This window comes from Nicotiana tabacum, chromosome 5 (genome assembly GCF_000715075.1).
Source record: "Nicotiana tabacum cultivar K326 chromosome 5, ASM71507v2, whole genome shotgun sequence".
In the NCBI taxonomy this organism is placed as follows: domain Eukaryota; kingdom Viridiplantae; phylum Streptophyta; class Magnoliopsida; order Solanales; family Solanaceae; genus Nicotiana; species Nicotiana tabacum.
In genome coordinates, this window is record NC_134084.1 from 69,882,334 (window position 1) to 69,902,451 (window position 20,118).

At 36.6% G+C, this 20,118-nt stretch overlaps 1 protein-coding gene across 1 annotated transcript; it reads right to left on the bottom strand.

Moving 5' to 3' along the window:
- Window positions 1-1,432: 1,432 nt before the first annotated feature.
- On the bottom strand, window positions 1,433-2,158 carry LOC142180809 (uncharacterized). Its single transcript, XM_075252889.1, has one exon. The coding sequence runs from the start codon at window positions 2,156-2,158 to the stop codon at window positions 1,433-1,435; it is 726 nt and encodes a 241-aa protein (XP_075108990.1).
- Window positions 2,159-20,118: the final 17,960 nt, after the last annotated feature.

Genomic DNA, 20,118 nt, shown 5'->3' on the forward strand with positions numbered 1-20,118 from the left:
CCATCTCAGTCCAAATGTCGAACCAAAATATAGCTGATCCCATTCTCAGTTTCCAGTAGATTTGATGCTCAATCAAGTCCCTACATTCTAGCATTTTTCTCCACACGTGGGATCCCCTCTTCCAAGGTACAATTACTGCATTTAGTTTCTTGCAGTACTTTTGACTAATAAATGCACTCCACAAACTGGGCTTTGTCCTGAAATTCCACCACAATTTGCAGAATAGTGCCTTGGATACATCATGTAGGGACCTGAAACCTATTCCTCCCTCCTCATAAGGCATACAAAGGTTAGTCCAAGACGCCCAATGTCTAGTGCTGCCTCCCACATTGCTACTCCAAAAAAACTTGGCAAAAATGCTATGTAATTTGTTGATCACATAACATGGAGGATTAACTGCTGACAACATATGAATTGGGATACTCTGCAGGACTTTTGCGATCAACACAGCTCTGCCTCCTACATATAGGAGTTTTCCTTTCCATGACTGCAGTTTGTCCATAACCTTGGTGATTAATCCCTGGTAATAGTCTCCCCTTTTTCTTTCATAAAAAATACGACAGTCGAGATAAGTCATAGGGAAACCTTGTCTTTTTATGCCTGTAATCCTTTCCACCTTGTTAATCACCTCATTATCCGTTAAATGCAGGTATATGGCTGATTTTGCTTTATTCACCAGTTGACCAGATGATGATTCATAGTCTTGCAAAACCTCCATGACAAGTCTCAACGAAGTTTCATCAGATGAGCAGAAAATGATTATATCATCAGCATATATGAGATGATTTATTTTTGGGCTCCATTTTGGCATTCCAAATCTACAGAAATATAGGTTAGTGTGCAGTGAATTCAATCCCCGAGAAAGTGCTTCTGCTGCTAGAATGAATAGAGTTGGTGACAAAGGGTCACCCTTTTTAACTCCCCTCGATAATTTGAAGAAACCATTAGGCTGACCATTTATAAGAATAGAGTACCAATTGTTCCCAATCAAATCAAATATCAAGCCAATAAAAGCTTCAGGAAATCCCATTTTCCTTAGTATTTTTGTCAGGAATAGCCATGATAGCCTATCGAAAGCTTTTGTCATATCAAGCTTAATCACAACGTTTGGACCTGCTTTTGTTCTCAACCTGATATCCGTAATGATTTCTTGAGTTAACAGTACGTTCTCAACTATGCTTCTGCCCTTCACAAAACCTGTTTGTTCCTCTGAGATTATGTTTGGTAATAATTCGACCAACCTCTCATGAATAACCCTGGAGAAAATCTTGTTAACAAAGTTGGTAAGACTGATTGGTCTCATGTCTGCAAATGTCATGACTTCTTTTTTCTTTGGTAATAAAACCAGGTTTGTGTGCGTTACACTTTTTGGCAACTGCTGGCCGTAAAAGAAAGCGTTGACCATGCGAACGACATCTTCTTCGATAATTTCCTAGCATGTTTGGTAAAAGGCTCTAGTGAATCCATCCGGTCCACCAGCTGAGTCCCCATTCAACCCCATAACTGCTCTCTTCACTTCTTCATTGGAAGGCAAGGCCATCAATCTTTCATGTTGATCACTATCTACCATTGAAGGTACATGACTTAGAATATCAAAATCATTTGGAACTGCACTCTCAGTAAATTGATCCTTGTAGAACTTTTTTGCTTCTTCTGCTATTAAATGATCTTCTTCAATCCAGTTACCAAGGCTATTCTGGATCCTTGATAATTTCAGTCTCTTCCTTCTGCCATTAACTTGATCATGGAAGAATTTAGTGTTTTTATCGCCATCTTTGAACCATAACATGCCAGCTTTTTGTCTCCAGAATTCTTCTTCTAATGCAAGATATTTAATCATTTCAGCTTGGACCTGTTGTAATCTTTGTCTATTCATCTGTGTAGGATTGAATTCAAATTGTCTTTCATGAACCAAGACCACCTCCTCAAGGCTTGCAATCTTCTGGAATATATTCCTATATGTAGCTCTTCTCCGGGAAGATAGTGCTTGTTTAAGCTTCTTTAACTTGTAGTTAAAAATGCAGAAAGGGTTAGCACTAAAATCAGCATTCCAATTCTCCTTTACTACATCTTTGAAGGTTTCATGCTTTGTCCAGAAGTTAAGAAATCTGAACGACTTCTTAATTGGAGGAGTTTCTATATCACATTTCAGCAGCATTGGGCAATGATCAGACCCGATTTTGGATAGGTGAGTTATCTCCAAGTGAAACCTTCCTTATTGAACAACTTCCTTCATTGGGCAATCACCTTCCTTGATTTTGATAAGAAGTGAAACCTTCCTTGATTTTGAAACTCCTCTATATATTATTAGATTTTTTTTTTCTTCATTCCTTTTTCAAAATCAAGGAAGGTTTCACTTCTTATCATTCATTTTTTTCTACCTTCCACCTTTTGAACAACTTTCATATCACAACTTTTCCAACCTGCACCCCCAAACATAGGCTTTTAGCCTATGTTTATACTTTCAAAGTACTTAGGGAGGTAGGGTACCAAAAGCTAGATCAATAAAGAACAAAGAAATAAAGTTTGTAACATGCTTGTCAAAGAACAAGGTTAAAAGCTCAAAATGGGTTGACTAGGAAAAATATTCATGGGTAGGAAATTTAAGGCATAATGGCGGTCCATGGAAGGCCTAATATCATTTTTCAAACCAAGTTAGTCTATGATTTTGCCTTGAAGCACATTCCGGGCAAGTTCTAGAGTACAAGTAATGCAAAAGAACTCACAGTAAATCTCACCACACATGGCACATGAACACTCAAGTGGAATAAAAATCCAAAATCCAATTGAAACCAATGACTTAAAGAGGTTGCATATAGCATAGGAAGCTATTTAGTGAATCAAAGAGCCGAAATTTGAGTCTAATAGTCATGACATCTCTACTTCAATTATTTGTCTTTTTCAACAACCAAAAAATCATATGTCGAGGTTTAAATCATGTTGGTACCAAGCAAGCCACAACTTGGTTAATGGGCACAAACCCCAACTCAAACCATTTATTTTTCCTAAATTAGCTATATCTAACTACAAGACTAATTCCCTTAAGAAAGTTGCCTAGCTATCTATCATCGGGAAAAGTCAACAAAAATTTACTAACAATTACCCGGTACAAGAAGAAAATTGGAATCCTTGGAAAAGGAACCGTGGTATAAAGAAAACTAAGGATATCGCCTCTAACATAAAACATACTATATAAACATAATAATATCACACATCACATGAAAATATACTAACAACAAAATGAAAACAACTACAGTACCAATCTGTCATACCCATAGTTATCCACAATTATACACGAACAACACTTACACAAGAATTGACCCCCAACTAAAGATGTTGCAATGTCCCCAAAGCAACTAAACATGATAGAGTAAAATGGTGAAAAGTGCTCCTTAAATACTGCATCACTCGGAGCTAGAGGTGGTGGGAAATTTGAGCTCCAAATCCTCATCATCATCATCCTTAGAATCCTATGAGCCACATAGAGAACTCAGCTTGTGCATCATCCTTGACAGAAACTTACTTTTCTTCTTCTCATGCTCCTTAAACTTCACCTGTCGCCTTTCAACTTTTCCTTGTCTCCTGCTTATGCCTTCTGACCTGGTTTTGATTGCCTTTTGCTCCAGCCCTACATCATCCAAGGTTGTTGGCTTCTTACCAGACCTAGTCGAAGTACCCTCACCAGATGGACCAGAGGGAAGACCCGCGACAAGCTATCGAATATGAGCATCAACACAATAGATCTGATGGGAAATGTGGCGCATAATGGGGGGGGTCCATAAGGAAATGGAACCATGGGGTCAAGTGCTTCTACTGTAGCTGTGGGGGCTCCACCGGATCCCTCGTCGGACCCATCAAACTACCCAAATGAAAGAGATATCACATTAATCCTTCTCTTCTTCTTCTTGTCAATTGGCCCTTTTCGAAGCAATGGAGAGACTGCTACGACAGGGTCCTTCTCAACATCAGTCGGGCTCGGTTGCACATCAGCAGCATAACACAACTGAGTGATCAATGAGGGAAAGAATAGGCTTCTAGACCTTCCATTGCATGCTTCCTCAATTTCACTCACGATGTGCTGGCACACGTTCAGTGGCAAGCCATCAATCATGACAGCAATCATTAATGCCTTCTCAGGCGTCGCTTCAGTCTCTTTTCTAGATGGCACAATCCTGGCACAGATAATAGATAGCCAAATCTTGGCTTCCACAGTGAAATCATATGAATCAACCCCTTTGTGTATTCTTTCCCAAGTCGGTTGCACTCCGTCATGAAGCTTTTCCACCAACCACTGTGTTCCTCTCTCTCTTCCTCTGGCTCTGTATATCTCATTGTCAGCATTGGGGAGCCTGTAATGTGCATTTATTACCTCAAGGCCAAAGTCAACCCGCTTGCCTCTGACAAAAGTGAATACATCCCCCTGGAAATTAGTCTTCAAGGTATTGGCGTAAAACTCTCGAACTATTGTGTAGTTCGCTTTGATCAGTTCAGGAGCAAAGCATATCTTACCACTGTCGATCAGTCTTTGGAAAACATTCGACATTTTAGCCTCAACGTTGTCTAAACGGATGCCCCGTCCTCTGACAATGCTCTTTGACACGAGTTTGTCATAATTCCTTTCACACTCAATTTCCATGAATCTCGTTGCATCAAAATACTCTTCTTCCATAGCTGGGGGAACATATTCTTGCACATTTTCAATATTTTCGACATTTTTCGAGGTCATTTAATTCACAAAGTACCTACAAATGGGGACCAAATGTTAAACGCATGAACGATTACTTTATACACTGTATTATGATGCACTTAGGCCAAAGAAAAGGATCATAAAGCATCAGTGAAAAATTCTACAGAGCTACTATTTTGGACTGTTGAAGCTAAAGCTATGCGATCGTAGAGATAGACATGCGATCGCAAAGAGAAAAATTTAGTCTTCAGAAATTAAAGCTCTGCGACTGCGAAACAATCAACGCGATCGCATAAGGCTGTTTTCCACAGTGCACAAATTAGACCTTTGCGATCGCAGAACAGTCAACGTGATCGCATAAGGTCTTCTACCTCGCCCAGTTGAAGCTCTTTTGGGCATTTTCCCAAACACATGATGGGCTCTTTTGAGTGAAATGGTTGTTTCCAGTGTTTTATTTATTTTTACTTACCTGGAGTTATGCGATCGCAGGGTCAAAATTACGATCGCATATTGCAAAAAAGTTCTGAAATTTTGTGATAGCTTTGGCAACTATGCGATCGCATAGTGGATCTACGACCTACTGAAATGCAATCACAATGTTGTTGTGGTGATCGCATAGTGCAAGAGTGTGCTGCACTGCAACTTCGTACCAGCTACTTGTTTTTGGCCTCTCGATCACCCCGACCTGCCCAAATCAACTCCAAAAATTTTGAAACTTGGCACATTGGTTAGAAAAAATATAAGAAGCTATTCTAAAAATTAAAATTTCAAAAATGACCAAAATTTTGAAAACAATGGGTTTCCTCCCAACAAGTGCCGCATTTAATGTCGTGGCATGTCGCAAGTCAACTTTACCAATTTTCTCGCCACTTGGATGATATGAACTGGGCATATAGCTTGGAATCAAGCTTGTGACCACGAGTGATGGGGGTGGTAAGTCGATGATCAAGCCAATCCTTAAATTTTTCATTTTGCACTTCTTGGCTATCATGTGAGGAATATCATTTTGCTTTCTTGTTCCCTCAAATTGTAGGACGTATGATATGAGTTTTTCCTCCTCGCAGTCCTTCATTGATTCGTGTAGTTCAACTTCCATATCACCACATAATTCCAATATTGAAAAATGCTTGGAATGTGACTTTAAACCTCCAACTTGCAATTTTTCTTGGAGTTTGACATCCTCTTTTTTTCCGGATTAGAGTCAATCTCAATCAATTTTTCAGTTACACCGGATGACTCTAATTCCATATTTTTCTCGGCATCATCAATACTCATGGAGTCGGTTGGCGATTATTCAATTATTGAATCCTCAAAGTAAAGCTCACTTTCTTCCTCGGAATTTGACTCTTATTGGCTTCCTTCCACACTCTCAAGTTGGTGGGCATGGTGAGCCTCAACCAATATTTTCATTTGCTCTTCCAACGTGTGGATATTCTCATCATTGTAAGCCAAGCCTTGTTTCAAGTCCTCGAGTACAAAGTTATGCTTCTCCTTATTTTCAAGAATAGTCTCCAACATAAGCATTATTTTCTCATTTTTAGCATTTGAGAGCTCTTCTTGGTTTTGATCAAGTGCCAATAAAGGATTTTCTGCTTCCACATCTAAGGAAAATTATTGGCTCTCATTAACTTCCGAGGCTTTTTGGACCTCTAAAGCTTCAAGCATTTCCTCCATTTGCAAGTTCAACCTTTCAAGCGCCAAGTCATTTTTGAGACTATTCTCCAAAAGCTCTTCCAAGGCACTTTGCTCTTTGTTTCCTCCTTCAAGTAAGCACTGCAACATGAGCTTGAACTCTCCATTTCGGCCATGCTCAACTTCCTCCACTTCCATAACCCTATAATTTTCATCACAAAAAGTAGAATCATCATAGCGAGTGCTTGGGAAAGGGAAGGACAAATAAGCACAATCATCCCAATGACCATTTTGAAAATCATACTTATCACAAATACTCCACTCATGGGTTTGAGATTGTGCGCACAATCCACCCCGGAATAATTTAAATAATTTTGCCACGAGTGTGGTCCTCCACAGTAAGGACAAGGGTCATCAAAGTATGAACAACTACCATCCAACCAAATATCATTAAATGATGCCATTTTTCAATAATAAGAAATTATACAAGAAACAAACAAGAAATATAGACCAAGGTATGAAAATATAATTACACAAATATTCACAAGTTTGGACCAAAGCACTTACGCTTATTTCTCAAACAACCTAAATTATGCAAAATTGTTCCATGGAAATGGTGCCAATTTTGATGACGTCAAAATCCACTACTAAAAAGTAAATATAGACGGTGCATACAATATAATTTACCCAACTATTAGTCGTGGTTGAATCCCACAGAGAACAATATGTAGGCGATTATGAATGTAAGAGAATTATCACTTATCGCGCAATGCCAAACACATAAATTTTGGTTTAGAAAATGTTTTATATCTAAATGCGGAAATGTAAACTAACCTAGAAAGAAAGTAAAACGATCAATGGCTACAAGGATGAATGCATCGGGAATTACACTTAAGTAACGATCCAATGTATTTGACGATTTTACAAATTTGAGCGAGTTTATGTTAATTAGCCATGGATAATAATTCTTAATTAGCTTCTTCCGAAGACTAACAAGACTTCCTAATTGAATTATCCCTAAGACAATTAATAGATTAATCTCACGCAGAATGGCTACAAGTAGTTCAATCCTATCCCTAGGTAGAATCTATAAAATGAGGGTTAAAACCTCAAGTTCTTGTTAATTAATATTTCCCAACCCCAAATTATATTTTCCAAAATTAATTCGGAGTTAATGGGCAAGTCCTAGGGTTAGCTAATCCCTTTGGAAACATTAGAGAATAAGAATAATTAAAGTAACAATAACTCACTTCTAAAAGGATAAAAATCATTCAATACATAAGTACAACAAGGTATTTAACCAACACTTTAAACATGAGTATTTCCATAAACAAGATTCAAGTGTTAGAAATAAATACTACACACTTAAATATTCAATAAAAAACAGGGAAATGAAGAGATAAACATAAATGGGTAAGAAATCCTTAACCACAAGATTGAAATCTTCAAGACCAACGTGTGTGTGCAAACCCTAGCTTCAAGACTTGTTCTCTCTAGTCTCTTGGAACTAAAAATAAGCCAAAGGATTTTCCCAAGATCTGCTAGGTCGAGTATTAAATGTCTTGGGGGACGACTCTGTGAAATTCTAGAACTGCCCAGGATTTACTCAATGCGTTCGCAACAGTGCAAACGCGATAGCAGAGAATAACTTCTTCCAGTTATGCGATCGCATAAGGTCTTCTGCGTTCGCACAAGTCTGTTGACCAGCCACTGGCCAGGCTTTCTTCTACGCGATCACACTTATTTACATTCGTTCGTATTTTTTGCTATTGTCAACTTTTGTGATCGCATACAGTTCCCTGCGATCGCATAGTGTAATTGCTGGCAGTGGTCCATTTTTCTATTTTAGCTCCTTTTTGACTTGTTTTCACTTGGTTTCTTCACCATTACTTATAAATCACATACAACCTGTAAAATAGAAGTAAATGACATCATATACATGATTTTATCAGTCAAACATAGCAAAAGTATAGGTTTAAAGACAAGATAAGTTGGTAAAATACCAACTTATCAAACCCCCAAACTTAAACTATTTCTTGTCCTCAAGCAATGAAAGCGACAAAATCTCCTCCCAGGTAATTAACTCAACAATGCATCCATATCATGCCAAGCCAAAGAGGTCTACTATAAGTATAAAAACATGACTTAGATTGGTACCAACAATTACTCCAAAAGCATATGAATTAGCAAGTATTTCTCATGAACTTCATTACACTTCAAGTGCTCAAACACTAATGCAAACAAAGCAGCAATCAAGTCATGACACCAAAGCTTCAAGATTTGCCTCTCTATCACAATCAACTTTCTTTGGTCATTCCTTCCAATTGAAAATAGGATTAGATTCACAACTCAAATCTCATGTTCCCTCACATTTAAGAGAGGATCCCACACTCATAAATCTTAATTCAAAACAAAAATAGGAAATCAAATGGAAAGAATTAACTCTCTCTCAAAACGATGTTCAAATGCATACAAGTAGTACCATAGGCTTGCCCTTCATATATTCCTCCACTAATGTAGACAACTTGGTTCAAAATCAATTAGGACTTAAAGGGTTGTTGTTTAGGCTTTTGGTTAAGGTAGAATACAATTTTGGTTAGAGTGACTAAAAACCTCCCCAAGCACTACAAAATTTACAGTTAAAATCCACTTCCTTCAAGAATATTTTCTATCCTTTCGTCACTTTTCATTCCACATCAAATCTTCCTTTTATTCACAACTTCTTATTATAATCTATATTATAAGATTTTTTTCTTCATTCCTTTTTCAAAATCAAGGAAGGTTTCACTTCTTATCATTCATTTTTTTTCTATCTTCCACCTTTTGAACAACTTTTATATCACAACTTTTCCAACCTTCACCCACAAACTTAGGCTTTTAGCCTATGTTTACACTTTCAAAGTACTTAGGGAGGTAGGGTGCCAAAACCTAGATCAATAAAGAACAAAGGAATAAAGTTTGTAACATAGTTTCCAAAGAACAAGGTTAAAGGCTCAAAATGGAATAACTAGGGAAAATATTCAATGGTAGGAAATTTAAGGTACAACGGCGGTCTATGGAAGACCTAATATTATTTTCAAACCAATTTAGTCTATGATTTCGCCTTGAAGCACATTCCGGGCAAGTTCTAGACTACAAGTAAAGCAAAAGAACTCACAATAAATCTCACCACATGGCACATGAACACTCAAGTGGAATACAAATTCAAAATTCAATTGAAACCAATGACTCAAAGAGGTTGCATATAGCATAGGAAGCTATTTAGTGAATTAAAGAGACAAAATTTGAATCTAAAAGTCATGACATATTTACTTCAATTATTTTTCTTTTTCAACAACCAAAAATTCATATGCCGAGGTTTAAATCATGTTGGTACCAAGCAAGCAACAACTTGGTCAATGGGCACAAACCCCAACTCAAACCAATTATTTTTCCTAAATTAACATAAGCTATATCTAACTACAAGACTAATTCCCTTAAGAAAGTTGCCTAGCTATCCATCATCGGAAAAAGTCAACAAAAATTTACTAACAATTACCGGGTTCAAGAAGAAAATTTGAATCGTTGGAAAAGTAATCGTGGTATAAAGAAAATCAAGGATATCACCACTAACATAAAACATCCTATATAAAAAAAATTAAGAAGCTAATAAACATAATAATATCACATATCACATGAAACTATATTAACAACAAAATGAAACAACTATAGTACCAATCTTCCATACTCACAATTATCCACAATTATACACGAACAACAGTTATACAAGAAGCCACCCCCAACTAAAGATATTGCAATGTCCCCAATGCAACTAAACATGATAGAGTAAAATAGTGGAAAGTGCTCCCTGAATCCTGCATCACTCGGAGCTGGAGGTGGTGGGAAATTTGAGCTCCAAATCCTCACCATCATAATCCTCAGAATCCTGTGAGCAATATAGTGAACTCAGCTTGTCCATCATCCTCGACAAAAACTTGTTTTTCTTCTTCTCATGCTCCTTGAACTTCATTTGTCCCCTTTCAACTTTTCCTTGTATCCTGCTCATGTCTTCTAACCTGGTTTTGATTGACTTTTGCTCCAGCACTACATCATCCAAGGTTGCTGGCTTCTTGCCAGACCTAGTCAAAGTGCACTCAACAGATGGACCAGAGGGAAGACCGGCGACAAGCTGTCGAATATGAGCTTCAACACAATAGATTTGATGGGAAATATGGCGCATAGTTGGGGATGCATAAGGAAGTGGAACCATGGGGTCATGTGCTTCTGCTGTAGTTGTGGGGGCACCACCGGATCCCTCGACGGACTCATCAACTACCCAAATGAAGGAGATATCACATCAATCCTTCTCTTCTTCTTCTTGTCAATTGGCCCTTTTCGAAGCAATGGAGAGACTACTATGCTAGGGTCCTTCTCAACATCAGCCGGGCTCGGTAGCAGATCAACAACATAGCACAACTGAGTGATCAATGCGGGAAAAAATAGGCTTCTAGACCTTCCATTGCACACTTCCTCAATTTCACTCACAATGTGATGGCCCACATTCACTGGCAAGCCATGCATAATGCCAGCAATTATCAATGCCTTCTTAGGCATCACATCAGTCTCTTTTCTAGATAGCACAATCATGGCACAGATAATGGATAGCAAAATCTTGGCTTTCACAGTGAAATCATATGAATCAACCTCTTTGTGTATTCTTTCCCAAGTCGGCTGCACTCCATCATGAAGCTTTTCCACCAACTACTGTTTTCCTCTCTCTCTTCCTCTGGCTTTGTACATCTCATTGTCAGCATTGGGAAACTCGTAGTGTACATTTATTACCTCAGGGCCAAAGTCAACCCGCTTGCCTCTGACAAAAGTGAATACATCCCCCTGGGAAATTAGTCTTCAAGGTGTTGGCGTAAAATTCTCGAACTATTGTGTAGTTCGCTTTGATTGGTTTAGGAGTAAAGCATATCATTCCACTATCGGTCAGTCTTTGGAAAAAATCCGACATTTTAGCCAATAAAGGATTTTCGGCTTCCACATCTAAGGAAAATTCTTGGCTCTCATTAACTTCCGAGGCTTTTTGGACCTCTAAATCTTCAAGCATTTCCTCCATTTGAAAGTTCAACCTTTCAATTGCCAAGTCATTTTGGAGACTATTCTCCAAAAGCTCCTCCAAGGCACTTCACTTTTTGTTTCCTCCTTCAAGTAAGCACTCCAACATGAGCTTGAACTCTCCATTTCATCCATGCTCAACTTCCTCCACTTCCATAGACCTATAATTTTCATCTCAAAAAGTAGAATCATCATAGCGGAGGCTTGGGGAAGGGAAGGACAAATAAGCACAATCATCCCAATGACCATTTTGAAAACCACACTTATCACAAATACTCCACTCGTAGGTTTGAGACTGTGGACACAATCCACCCCGGGAGAATTTAAATAATTTTACCATGAGTGTGGTCCTCCACAATAAGGACAAGGGTCGTCAAAGTTTGAACAACTACCATCCGACCAAATATCATTAAATGATGCCATTTTTCAATAATAAGAAAATATACAAGAAACAAACAAGAAAAATAGACCAAGGTGAGAAAATTTAATTACACAAATATTCACAAGTTTGGACCAAAGTAGTTACGCTTATTTCTCAAACAACCTAAATTACGCAAAATTGTTCCCCGGCAACGGTGCCAATTTTGATGACGTCAAAATCCACTACTAAAAAGTAAATGGACACGGTCGCATGCAATATAATTTACCCAACTATGAGTCGGGGTCAAATCCCACAGAGAACAATATGTAGGCGATTAGGAATGTAAGAGAATTATCACTTATCGCGCAATGCCAAACACTTAAATTTTGGTTTAGAAATTGTTTTATATCTAAATGCGGAAATGTAAACTAACCTAGAAAGCAAGTAAATCTATCAATGGCTACAAGGATGAATGCATCGGGAATCACACTCAAGTAACGATCCAATGTATTTCACGATTTTACAAATATGAGCGAGTTTATGTTAATTAGCCATAGGTAATAATTCTTAATTAGCTTCTTCCGAAGACTAACAAGACTTCCTAATTGACTTATCCCTAAAAAAATTAAGAGATTAAGCACACCCAGAATGGCTACAAGTAGTTCAATCCTATCCCTAGGTAGAATCTATAAAATGAGAGTTAAAACCTCAAGTTCTTGTTAATTAATCTTTCCCAACCCCAAATTATCTTTTCCAAAATTAATTCGGAGTTAATGGGCGAGTCCTAGAGTTAGATAATCCCTTTGGAAACATTAGAGAACAAGAATAATTAAAGTAACAATAACTCACTTCATAAAAGGATAAAAATCATTCAATACGTAAGCACAACAAGGTATTTAATCCACACTTTAAACATGAATATTTCCATAAACAAAATTCAAGTGTTATAAATAAATACTACACACTTAAATATTCAATACAAAGCAAGAAAATAAAGAGATAAACATAAATGGGTAAGAAATCCTTAACCACAAGCTTGAAATCTTCAAGACCAAAGTGTGTGTGCAAACCTTAGCTTCAAGACTTGTTCTCTCTAGTCTCTTGGAACTAAAAATAAGCCAAAGGATTTTTCAAAGATCTTCTAGGCCGAGGATTAAATGGCTTGGGGGATGACTGTGTGAAATTCTAGAACTACCTAGGATTTACTCAATGCGTTCGCAACAGTGAAAACACGATCACATAGAATAACTTCTCCCAGTTATGCGATCGCATAAGGTCTTCTGCGTTCGCACAAGTCTGTTGACTAGCCATTGACCAGGCTTCCTTCTACGCGATCACACTTATTTACACGCGTTCGCATTGTTTGGTATTGTGAACTTTTGCGATCGTATACAGTTCCCTGCGATCGCATAGTGTAATTGCTTGCAGTGGTCCATTTTTCCATTTTAGCTCCTTTTTGACTTGTTTTCACTTGGTTTCTTTACCATTCCTTCTAAATCACACACAACCTGTAAAATAGAAGTAAATGACATCAAATACACAATTTTATCACTCAAACATAGCAAAAGTATAGGTTTAAAGACAAGTTAAGTTGGTAAAATACTAATTTTACCAACTTATCTGTGCCTAAAGCAAAATATTGGCAATTCATGTTCTTTGACTCATCATGCATATTTGTGCCACTTGGCTTGGCTTAATGCCATGTGGCAGTATAAAAAAATATCCTTATCCACTTAATCAATTATCCACATAATTAAGAATTATTACAAATTACTTATAATACTACTCACCTTTAATACACCTTATGTACCCTACTATCATGGTCATGTGGTACTATATAAAATAAAGACATACACTATTGTTTCATTAAAACATTCATGTAAATATACATATATTTTCTCAACTTCTAATTTTTCTAATCTCATATAAAGAGTACAAATTTTCGTACGCATAATTCTTAAAATGGTAAAAAGATAACCTCTTTTTCTTGTGAAAAAATAAATTTTGTCTTTACAATAAAGAAAATCTCATATTAGGTGTGTAATTTATCATATCCGAAAATAGTAATAATGAAAACTATTCAAAATTATACTTATAAAAGTTTTACTAAAATACTCCACTTAAAAGAAAATACCACACTAACATAATATCTAACGATATTAAGGTTGTAAACTTACAGGGTCTCATAGTAATAATGTCTTAAGCCCTCTATAACCTCCTAATAGATATAATTCCTTTGAACTCAGGTGGATTTACTATGGCACATCCTAATGCTAAGGTACGAGATGTAATATCCTTCCCCCCTTTAGAAACATTCTTCCTCGAATGTTAACTCCTTGAGATTTTCAAAACTTTCGCTAGGGTCTCCTCTGTAAATTAAACTAAAACTCAACCTCTATCTGAAGTCTCGACTATTTATAACCGTTTGTAATTGTGCATCTCGCATCTTCTTCACCTTTATGTTACTTACCTTTCAATCTTGCATCCTGTATTCTATTTCTTTCATAACTTCCCTTCCATATAAGTGAAAATTACACCTTAATGCTCTACTATAATACCTGCACCTTTGGTGCATACAAAACATGGTGAAAGCTTCATACTGACTTCTTACGACTCAGCTCTATGGCACGATCTGGAAACAAAAGAAGGATAATATTTTCTAAATGTCCTATAGCCTCTCAATTATAAATGTGGCGCGCAACACACCCATAAGTGAGACTCTACTAGGCATGGCTTTGTAAACTTCCTAGGACACGACTCGCTCTAATACCACTCTGTCACGCCCCAACCTTGGGAGGCGTGGCTGGGGCCCGGTGCCGCATTAGCCCAAGCTAACCACTCTGTAACTCATTCATTCATTTTGTAACTATCATGGGCCAACATGGCCACAACTCGTAAAGTACAATTGTAAGTGCAAAACGCTGTTTCGCTGAACCATTTTTCTTAAAACATGAATAAATATGGGCTGGTAAGGCCTCTCACATACTATACAAAATAAACATTTGTCTACAAATACTCTAAGATTATTTAATATAAAATGGGATAGGGTACCAGCCTACCCACAAGTCTGTAAAAAAATTCTGGCACGATGACTCATAGACTCGGCTGCACTCCGAATGAGGTGGAGTCTTACTGATCCTTCGCTGAACGCAGACCTCGTCTATTGTAAGGGTTCATCAATCTGATTATCTATACCTACAGGCATAAATGAAGCGTCCCCAACAAAAGAACGTCAGTACGAATAATGTACTGAGTATGTAAGGCAGAACTGAAACATAACAGTAAGTCAACATTAATTAGGGACATAGAAGAAATATAGAGTAAATGACTCAACCGGTAAGTCTGAATAGTTCTGTAAATCATGAAATATTTATAGTATCATGCATATGCATATAAATGTCATGTAATGCATAGGTCTGTATGTACAAAACATCATAAAGCCTCTGAAGGCATCCCATTATATCATCTCAACCACTGTGGGCAAAATCATCATCGTATACAAGCTGATTAGGTTGTGGTGCATATATAACGCCATAACCTTTCCCATATACATATATATACTTATATATACGCGTATATAACGCCATAACATCATCACGCCTCTGAGGGTTCAGAGGCGTGTCCCATCATATCTTCTCGGCCACGGTGGACAAATCATCAACGTATACCAACTGATCAGGTGGTGGTGCGTATATAACGCCATAACTTTTTTTTCCATATCCCATATACATATATACACGTATATAACGCTGTCTGAGTCATGAGTAAATGCACATGTGAATGAATGCAATGCATGAGAAGTACGTTAATAAAACCTTTTAGAATGTCATAAGACCATTATGCCTTAAGTAGTATCATGAAGTAAACTTTTTTTTTCAACTTACGTATTTCTGAGACCCATGAATAGATGATAGAATATTATGACGCATGAAAATTCAAGAACATAGATATCTCTAATACTTCTATGAATTGAGTCATTTATGGAAGTTATACATTTTCTCATTTCGTTTGTACCGCATTGATCATGCCAAAAGAAGGAAGGGACAACCTTAACATACCTGGATTAGGAAAAAAATCCGTATGTATTATGAAGAAAGATTTTACCGTACTCCCTTAGAATCGAAATCTCAAGTTGTGATAACATTAGGTAGACATCGTATGAAATATTTGAACCAATATTGCTGCTATTGCGACCTTAACTTTGCCGAAGCTTTCCCGGGATGTAACAATCTTTGAAAGAAATTGCCCCTCACATCACTCATTGATTTCACGTTATTCATCAAATACTTCCCAAACCATCCATTTTTGGTTTTTTTTTTCATTAAAATGGCACTTTCACATCATCTGAGCACTAATTCTTCCAAAATTACACGGTAAATAATCACTTGGATACTTAAATACCTTAAGCAACAAATAGCCAATGTTCAAACATTTATCCAAAGAAAGTTCAAACCGACCAATTTGAAGTTTTTCTTTAATCTTTTCCGGTTAGGAGATTGGAAAGATTTAGTTCAATGATAACCACGACGTCCGAGTCAGCTGGCGCGCACCTCGATTAATTCATACATAACTTGCTATCTCACGCCAGCATATGTACCAAGTAACTCTGCCCATCGAGGTTTGGACAAAATGGGAAGAAATGACCTCAACTGGATATGAACCTGATACCTCATGGGTCTCAACCTACTTCGTTAACCACTAAGCTACACCCTTAAATGCAGCATTACACATGCTCTGCATCATTCAGCACACTTACGCTTACCATCTTCTACAATACTAATTGAGCTTTAGGAGCGTTGGAGAAGATAACAACAATAAGCGCCAGAGAGAAACATACCTCAATCTTTAAGAAAGATATTACAAAAATTTCCCTCTTCGTTTATTTTGTGTAATAAACTACATTTTATATACATACAGACAAGTTTGTCTTTTAGTATTTTTTTTTTCTTCTGCGTGGGCAACAAAGTACCTTATTTCATTTTAAAGAAATTATCATTTTACTGTTTTATGCACACAGCAAATTTAAGTACACTACTAACAAAGAATGATGAAAAGAACAAAATGAAAAAAAATGATACAATATATATCTATAGAGAAATCTATTTCAGTACTCCCTTTCAATTTCATTCGTTTTCACTTTGCAATCTTCCATGTTTTTATTTGCATTTTTATGTTTAAATATTAAGTGTGTAAAGCCTAAATGAAAAAGTTTCAAATAGGATGGTAAAATTATATTCATGATCCAATACAATATGAAGGTGTAGTTTTGCTATATAAAAGAACAAAATTAAAATATATGGGTTAAACTTGTCCACTGATAAATTATATTATAGCTTTGTTACGCAGTTTAAAAAAGGGAGATTAACGCAGTACTTCTTTCAAAAGGAGACAAAATATATCTTTTTCCGCAGAGGAAATGTCAATAGCTCGTGTAATGAGATAAAGAGCTCGCATCCAAAATCTATAGGCAAAACAATTGGAAGAATAAATCATCTTGATTTTTCTAGGAAGAGGATACCAATTTGCAGACGAAGGAAAAGTGTTTATGGAGGCACGGTTGAGATTAAAAGTTGAAGACAACACCCATTGTAAAACAATCACACTAACAAGAACTCCATGAAGGTATTATAAATGGATTTCGACTTCCTATGGAGTTGAACAATGATTAATTGATACCTTGTCTTTGACCATGCTTAACACTCCAGCATCTTCTAAAGCCACCAGGACGTTTTTCGTCAAGATGCATTGTAACTATGATAAGTGGGTGCTAAGAAATGAATCGAGCACCAGATATGAGAACTTCAAGAATAAATGAACTAGCATACAAATCCAGGCGTTTCGAAGTGAGAAGTCCAAAGGAAACTCAAACATGGTCAAGTTATCTCAAAGCTTGGCTCTTGCTCAGGAGTTTAGTTTGACTTCTACCAAAGAAGCTTTAAATTGTGCAGATTAGTAAGTGAAAATATAGTACTAAACAAGTAAATGATGAATTTTGGTTAACGTGTGATGATTATTGAATGTGACATCAGTTTTTCGAAAAAGAAAAAAGAAAGAGTAGTGAGTTGCTCAGGAAATGACATTCCACTTGACTGAACTATTAAGTAGTAAAAGGTATACTACCGAAGTTGAGCTTATCCGTGATTCTTAGAAGTTAAGCAACCGTAATCGGTGCCTGATGACATCCAAATCCACTACTAAAAAGTAAATGGACATAGTCGCTTGCAATATAATTTATCCAACTATGAGTCGGGGTCGAATCCCATAGAGAACAATATGTAGGCGATTAGGAATGTAAGAGAATTATCACTTATCACGCAATGTCAAACACTTAGATTTTGGTTTAGAAAATATTTTATATCTAAATACGGAAATGTAAACTAACCTAGAAAGCAAGTAAAACGATCAATGGCTACAAGGATGAATGCATCGGGAATCACACTCAAGTAGCGATCCAATGTATTTTACGATTTTACAAATATGAGCGAGTTTATGTTAATTAGCCACAGATAACAATTCTTAATTATATTCTTGCGAAGACTAACAAGATTTCCTAATTGAATTATCCCTAAAACAATTAAGAGATTAAATACACCCGGAATGGCTACGAGTAGTTCAGTCCTATCCCTTGGTAGAATCTATAAAATGAGGGTTAAAACCTCAAGTTCTTGTTAATTAATCTTTCCCAACCCCAAATTAGCTTTTCCAAAATTAATTCGGAGTTAATGGGCGAGTCCTAGGATTAGATAATCCCTTTGGAAATATTAGAGAACAAGAATAATTAAAGTAACAATAACTCACTTCATAAAAGGATAAAAATCATTCAATACGTAAGCACAACAAGGTATTTAATCCACACTTTAAACATGCATATTTTCATAAACAAGATTCAAGTGTTAGAAATAAATACTACACACTTAAATATTCAATACAAAGCAAGGAAATGAAGAGATAAACATAAATGGATAAGAAATCCTTAACCACAAGCTTGAAATCTTCAAGACCAAAGTGTGTGTGCAAACCCTAGCTTCAAGACTTGTTCTCTCTAGTCTCTTGTAAGTGAAAATAAGCCAAAGGATTTTTCAATAATCTGATAGGTCGAGTATTAAATGGCTTGGGGGAAAACTGCGTGAAATTCCAAAACTGCCCAGGATTTACTCAATGCGTTCGCAACAGTGCAAACACGATCGCAGAGAATAACTTCTCCCAGTTATGGGATCACATAAGGTCTTCTGCGTTCGCACAAGTCTGTTGACCAACCTCTAGCCATGCTTCCTTCTATGCGATCACACTTATTTACACGTGTTCCCATTGTTTGCTATTGTCAACTTGTGCGATCGCATACAGTTCCCTGCGATCGCATAGTGTAATTCCTGGCAGTAGTCCATTTTTACATTGTAGCTCCTTTTTGACTTGTTTTCACTTGGTTTCTTCACCATTACTTCTAAAACACATACAACATGTAAAATAGAAGTAAATGACATCAAATACACGATTTTATCACTCATAAATAGCAAACATATAGGTTTAATGACAAGATAAGTTGGTAAAATACCTACTTATTAAAACCCCAAACTTAAACTATTGTTTGTCCTCAAGCAATGAAAGCAACAAAATCTCCTCCCAAGTAGGTAACTCAACAATGCATCCATATCATGCCAAGCTAAAGAGGTCTACTATAAGTATAAAAACATGACTTCGATTGGTACCAACAATTACTCCAAAGCATATGAATTTTTAAGCACTTATCATGAACTTCATAACACTTCAAATGCTCAAACACTAATGTAAATGAAAGTAGCAATCAAGTCAAGACACTAAAGCTTCAAGATTTGCATCTCTATCACAATCAACTTTCTTTGGTTATTCCTTCCAATTGAAAATGGGATTAAATTCACAACTCAAATCTAATGTGCCCTCACATTTAAGAGAGGATCCACACTAATAAATTTTAATTCAAAACAAAAATGGGATATCAAATGAAAAGAATTAACTCTCTCAAAACAATGTTCAAATGCATACACGTAGTACCATAGGCTTGCCTTTCATATATTCCTCCACTAATATAGACAACTTGGTTCGAAATCAATTAGGACTTAAAGGGTTGTAGTTTAGGCTTTTGGTTAAGGTAGGGTACAATTTTGGTTAGAGTGACTCAAAACCTCCCCAAGCACTACAAAATTTAAAATTAAAATCCACTTCCTTCAAGAACATTTTCCATCATTTCTTCACTTTTCATTCCACACTTAATCTTCACTTTATTCACAACTTCTTATTATTATTTTTTTAGCAATCCGCTAGGCAAGCACCTAGGGCTATTTTTTATATATAACAAAATAAA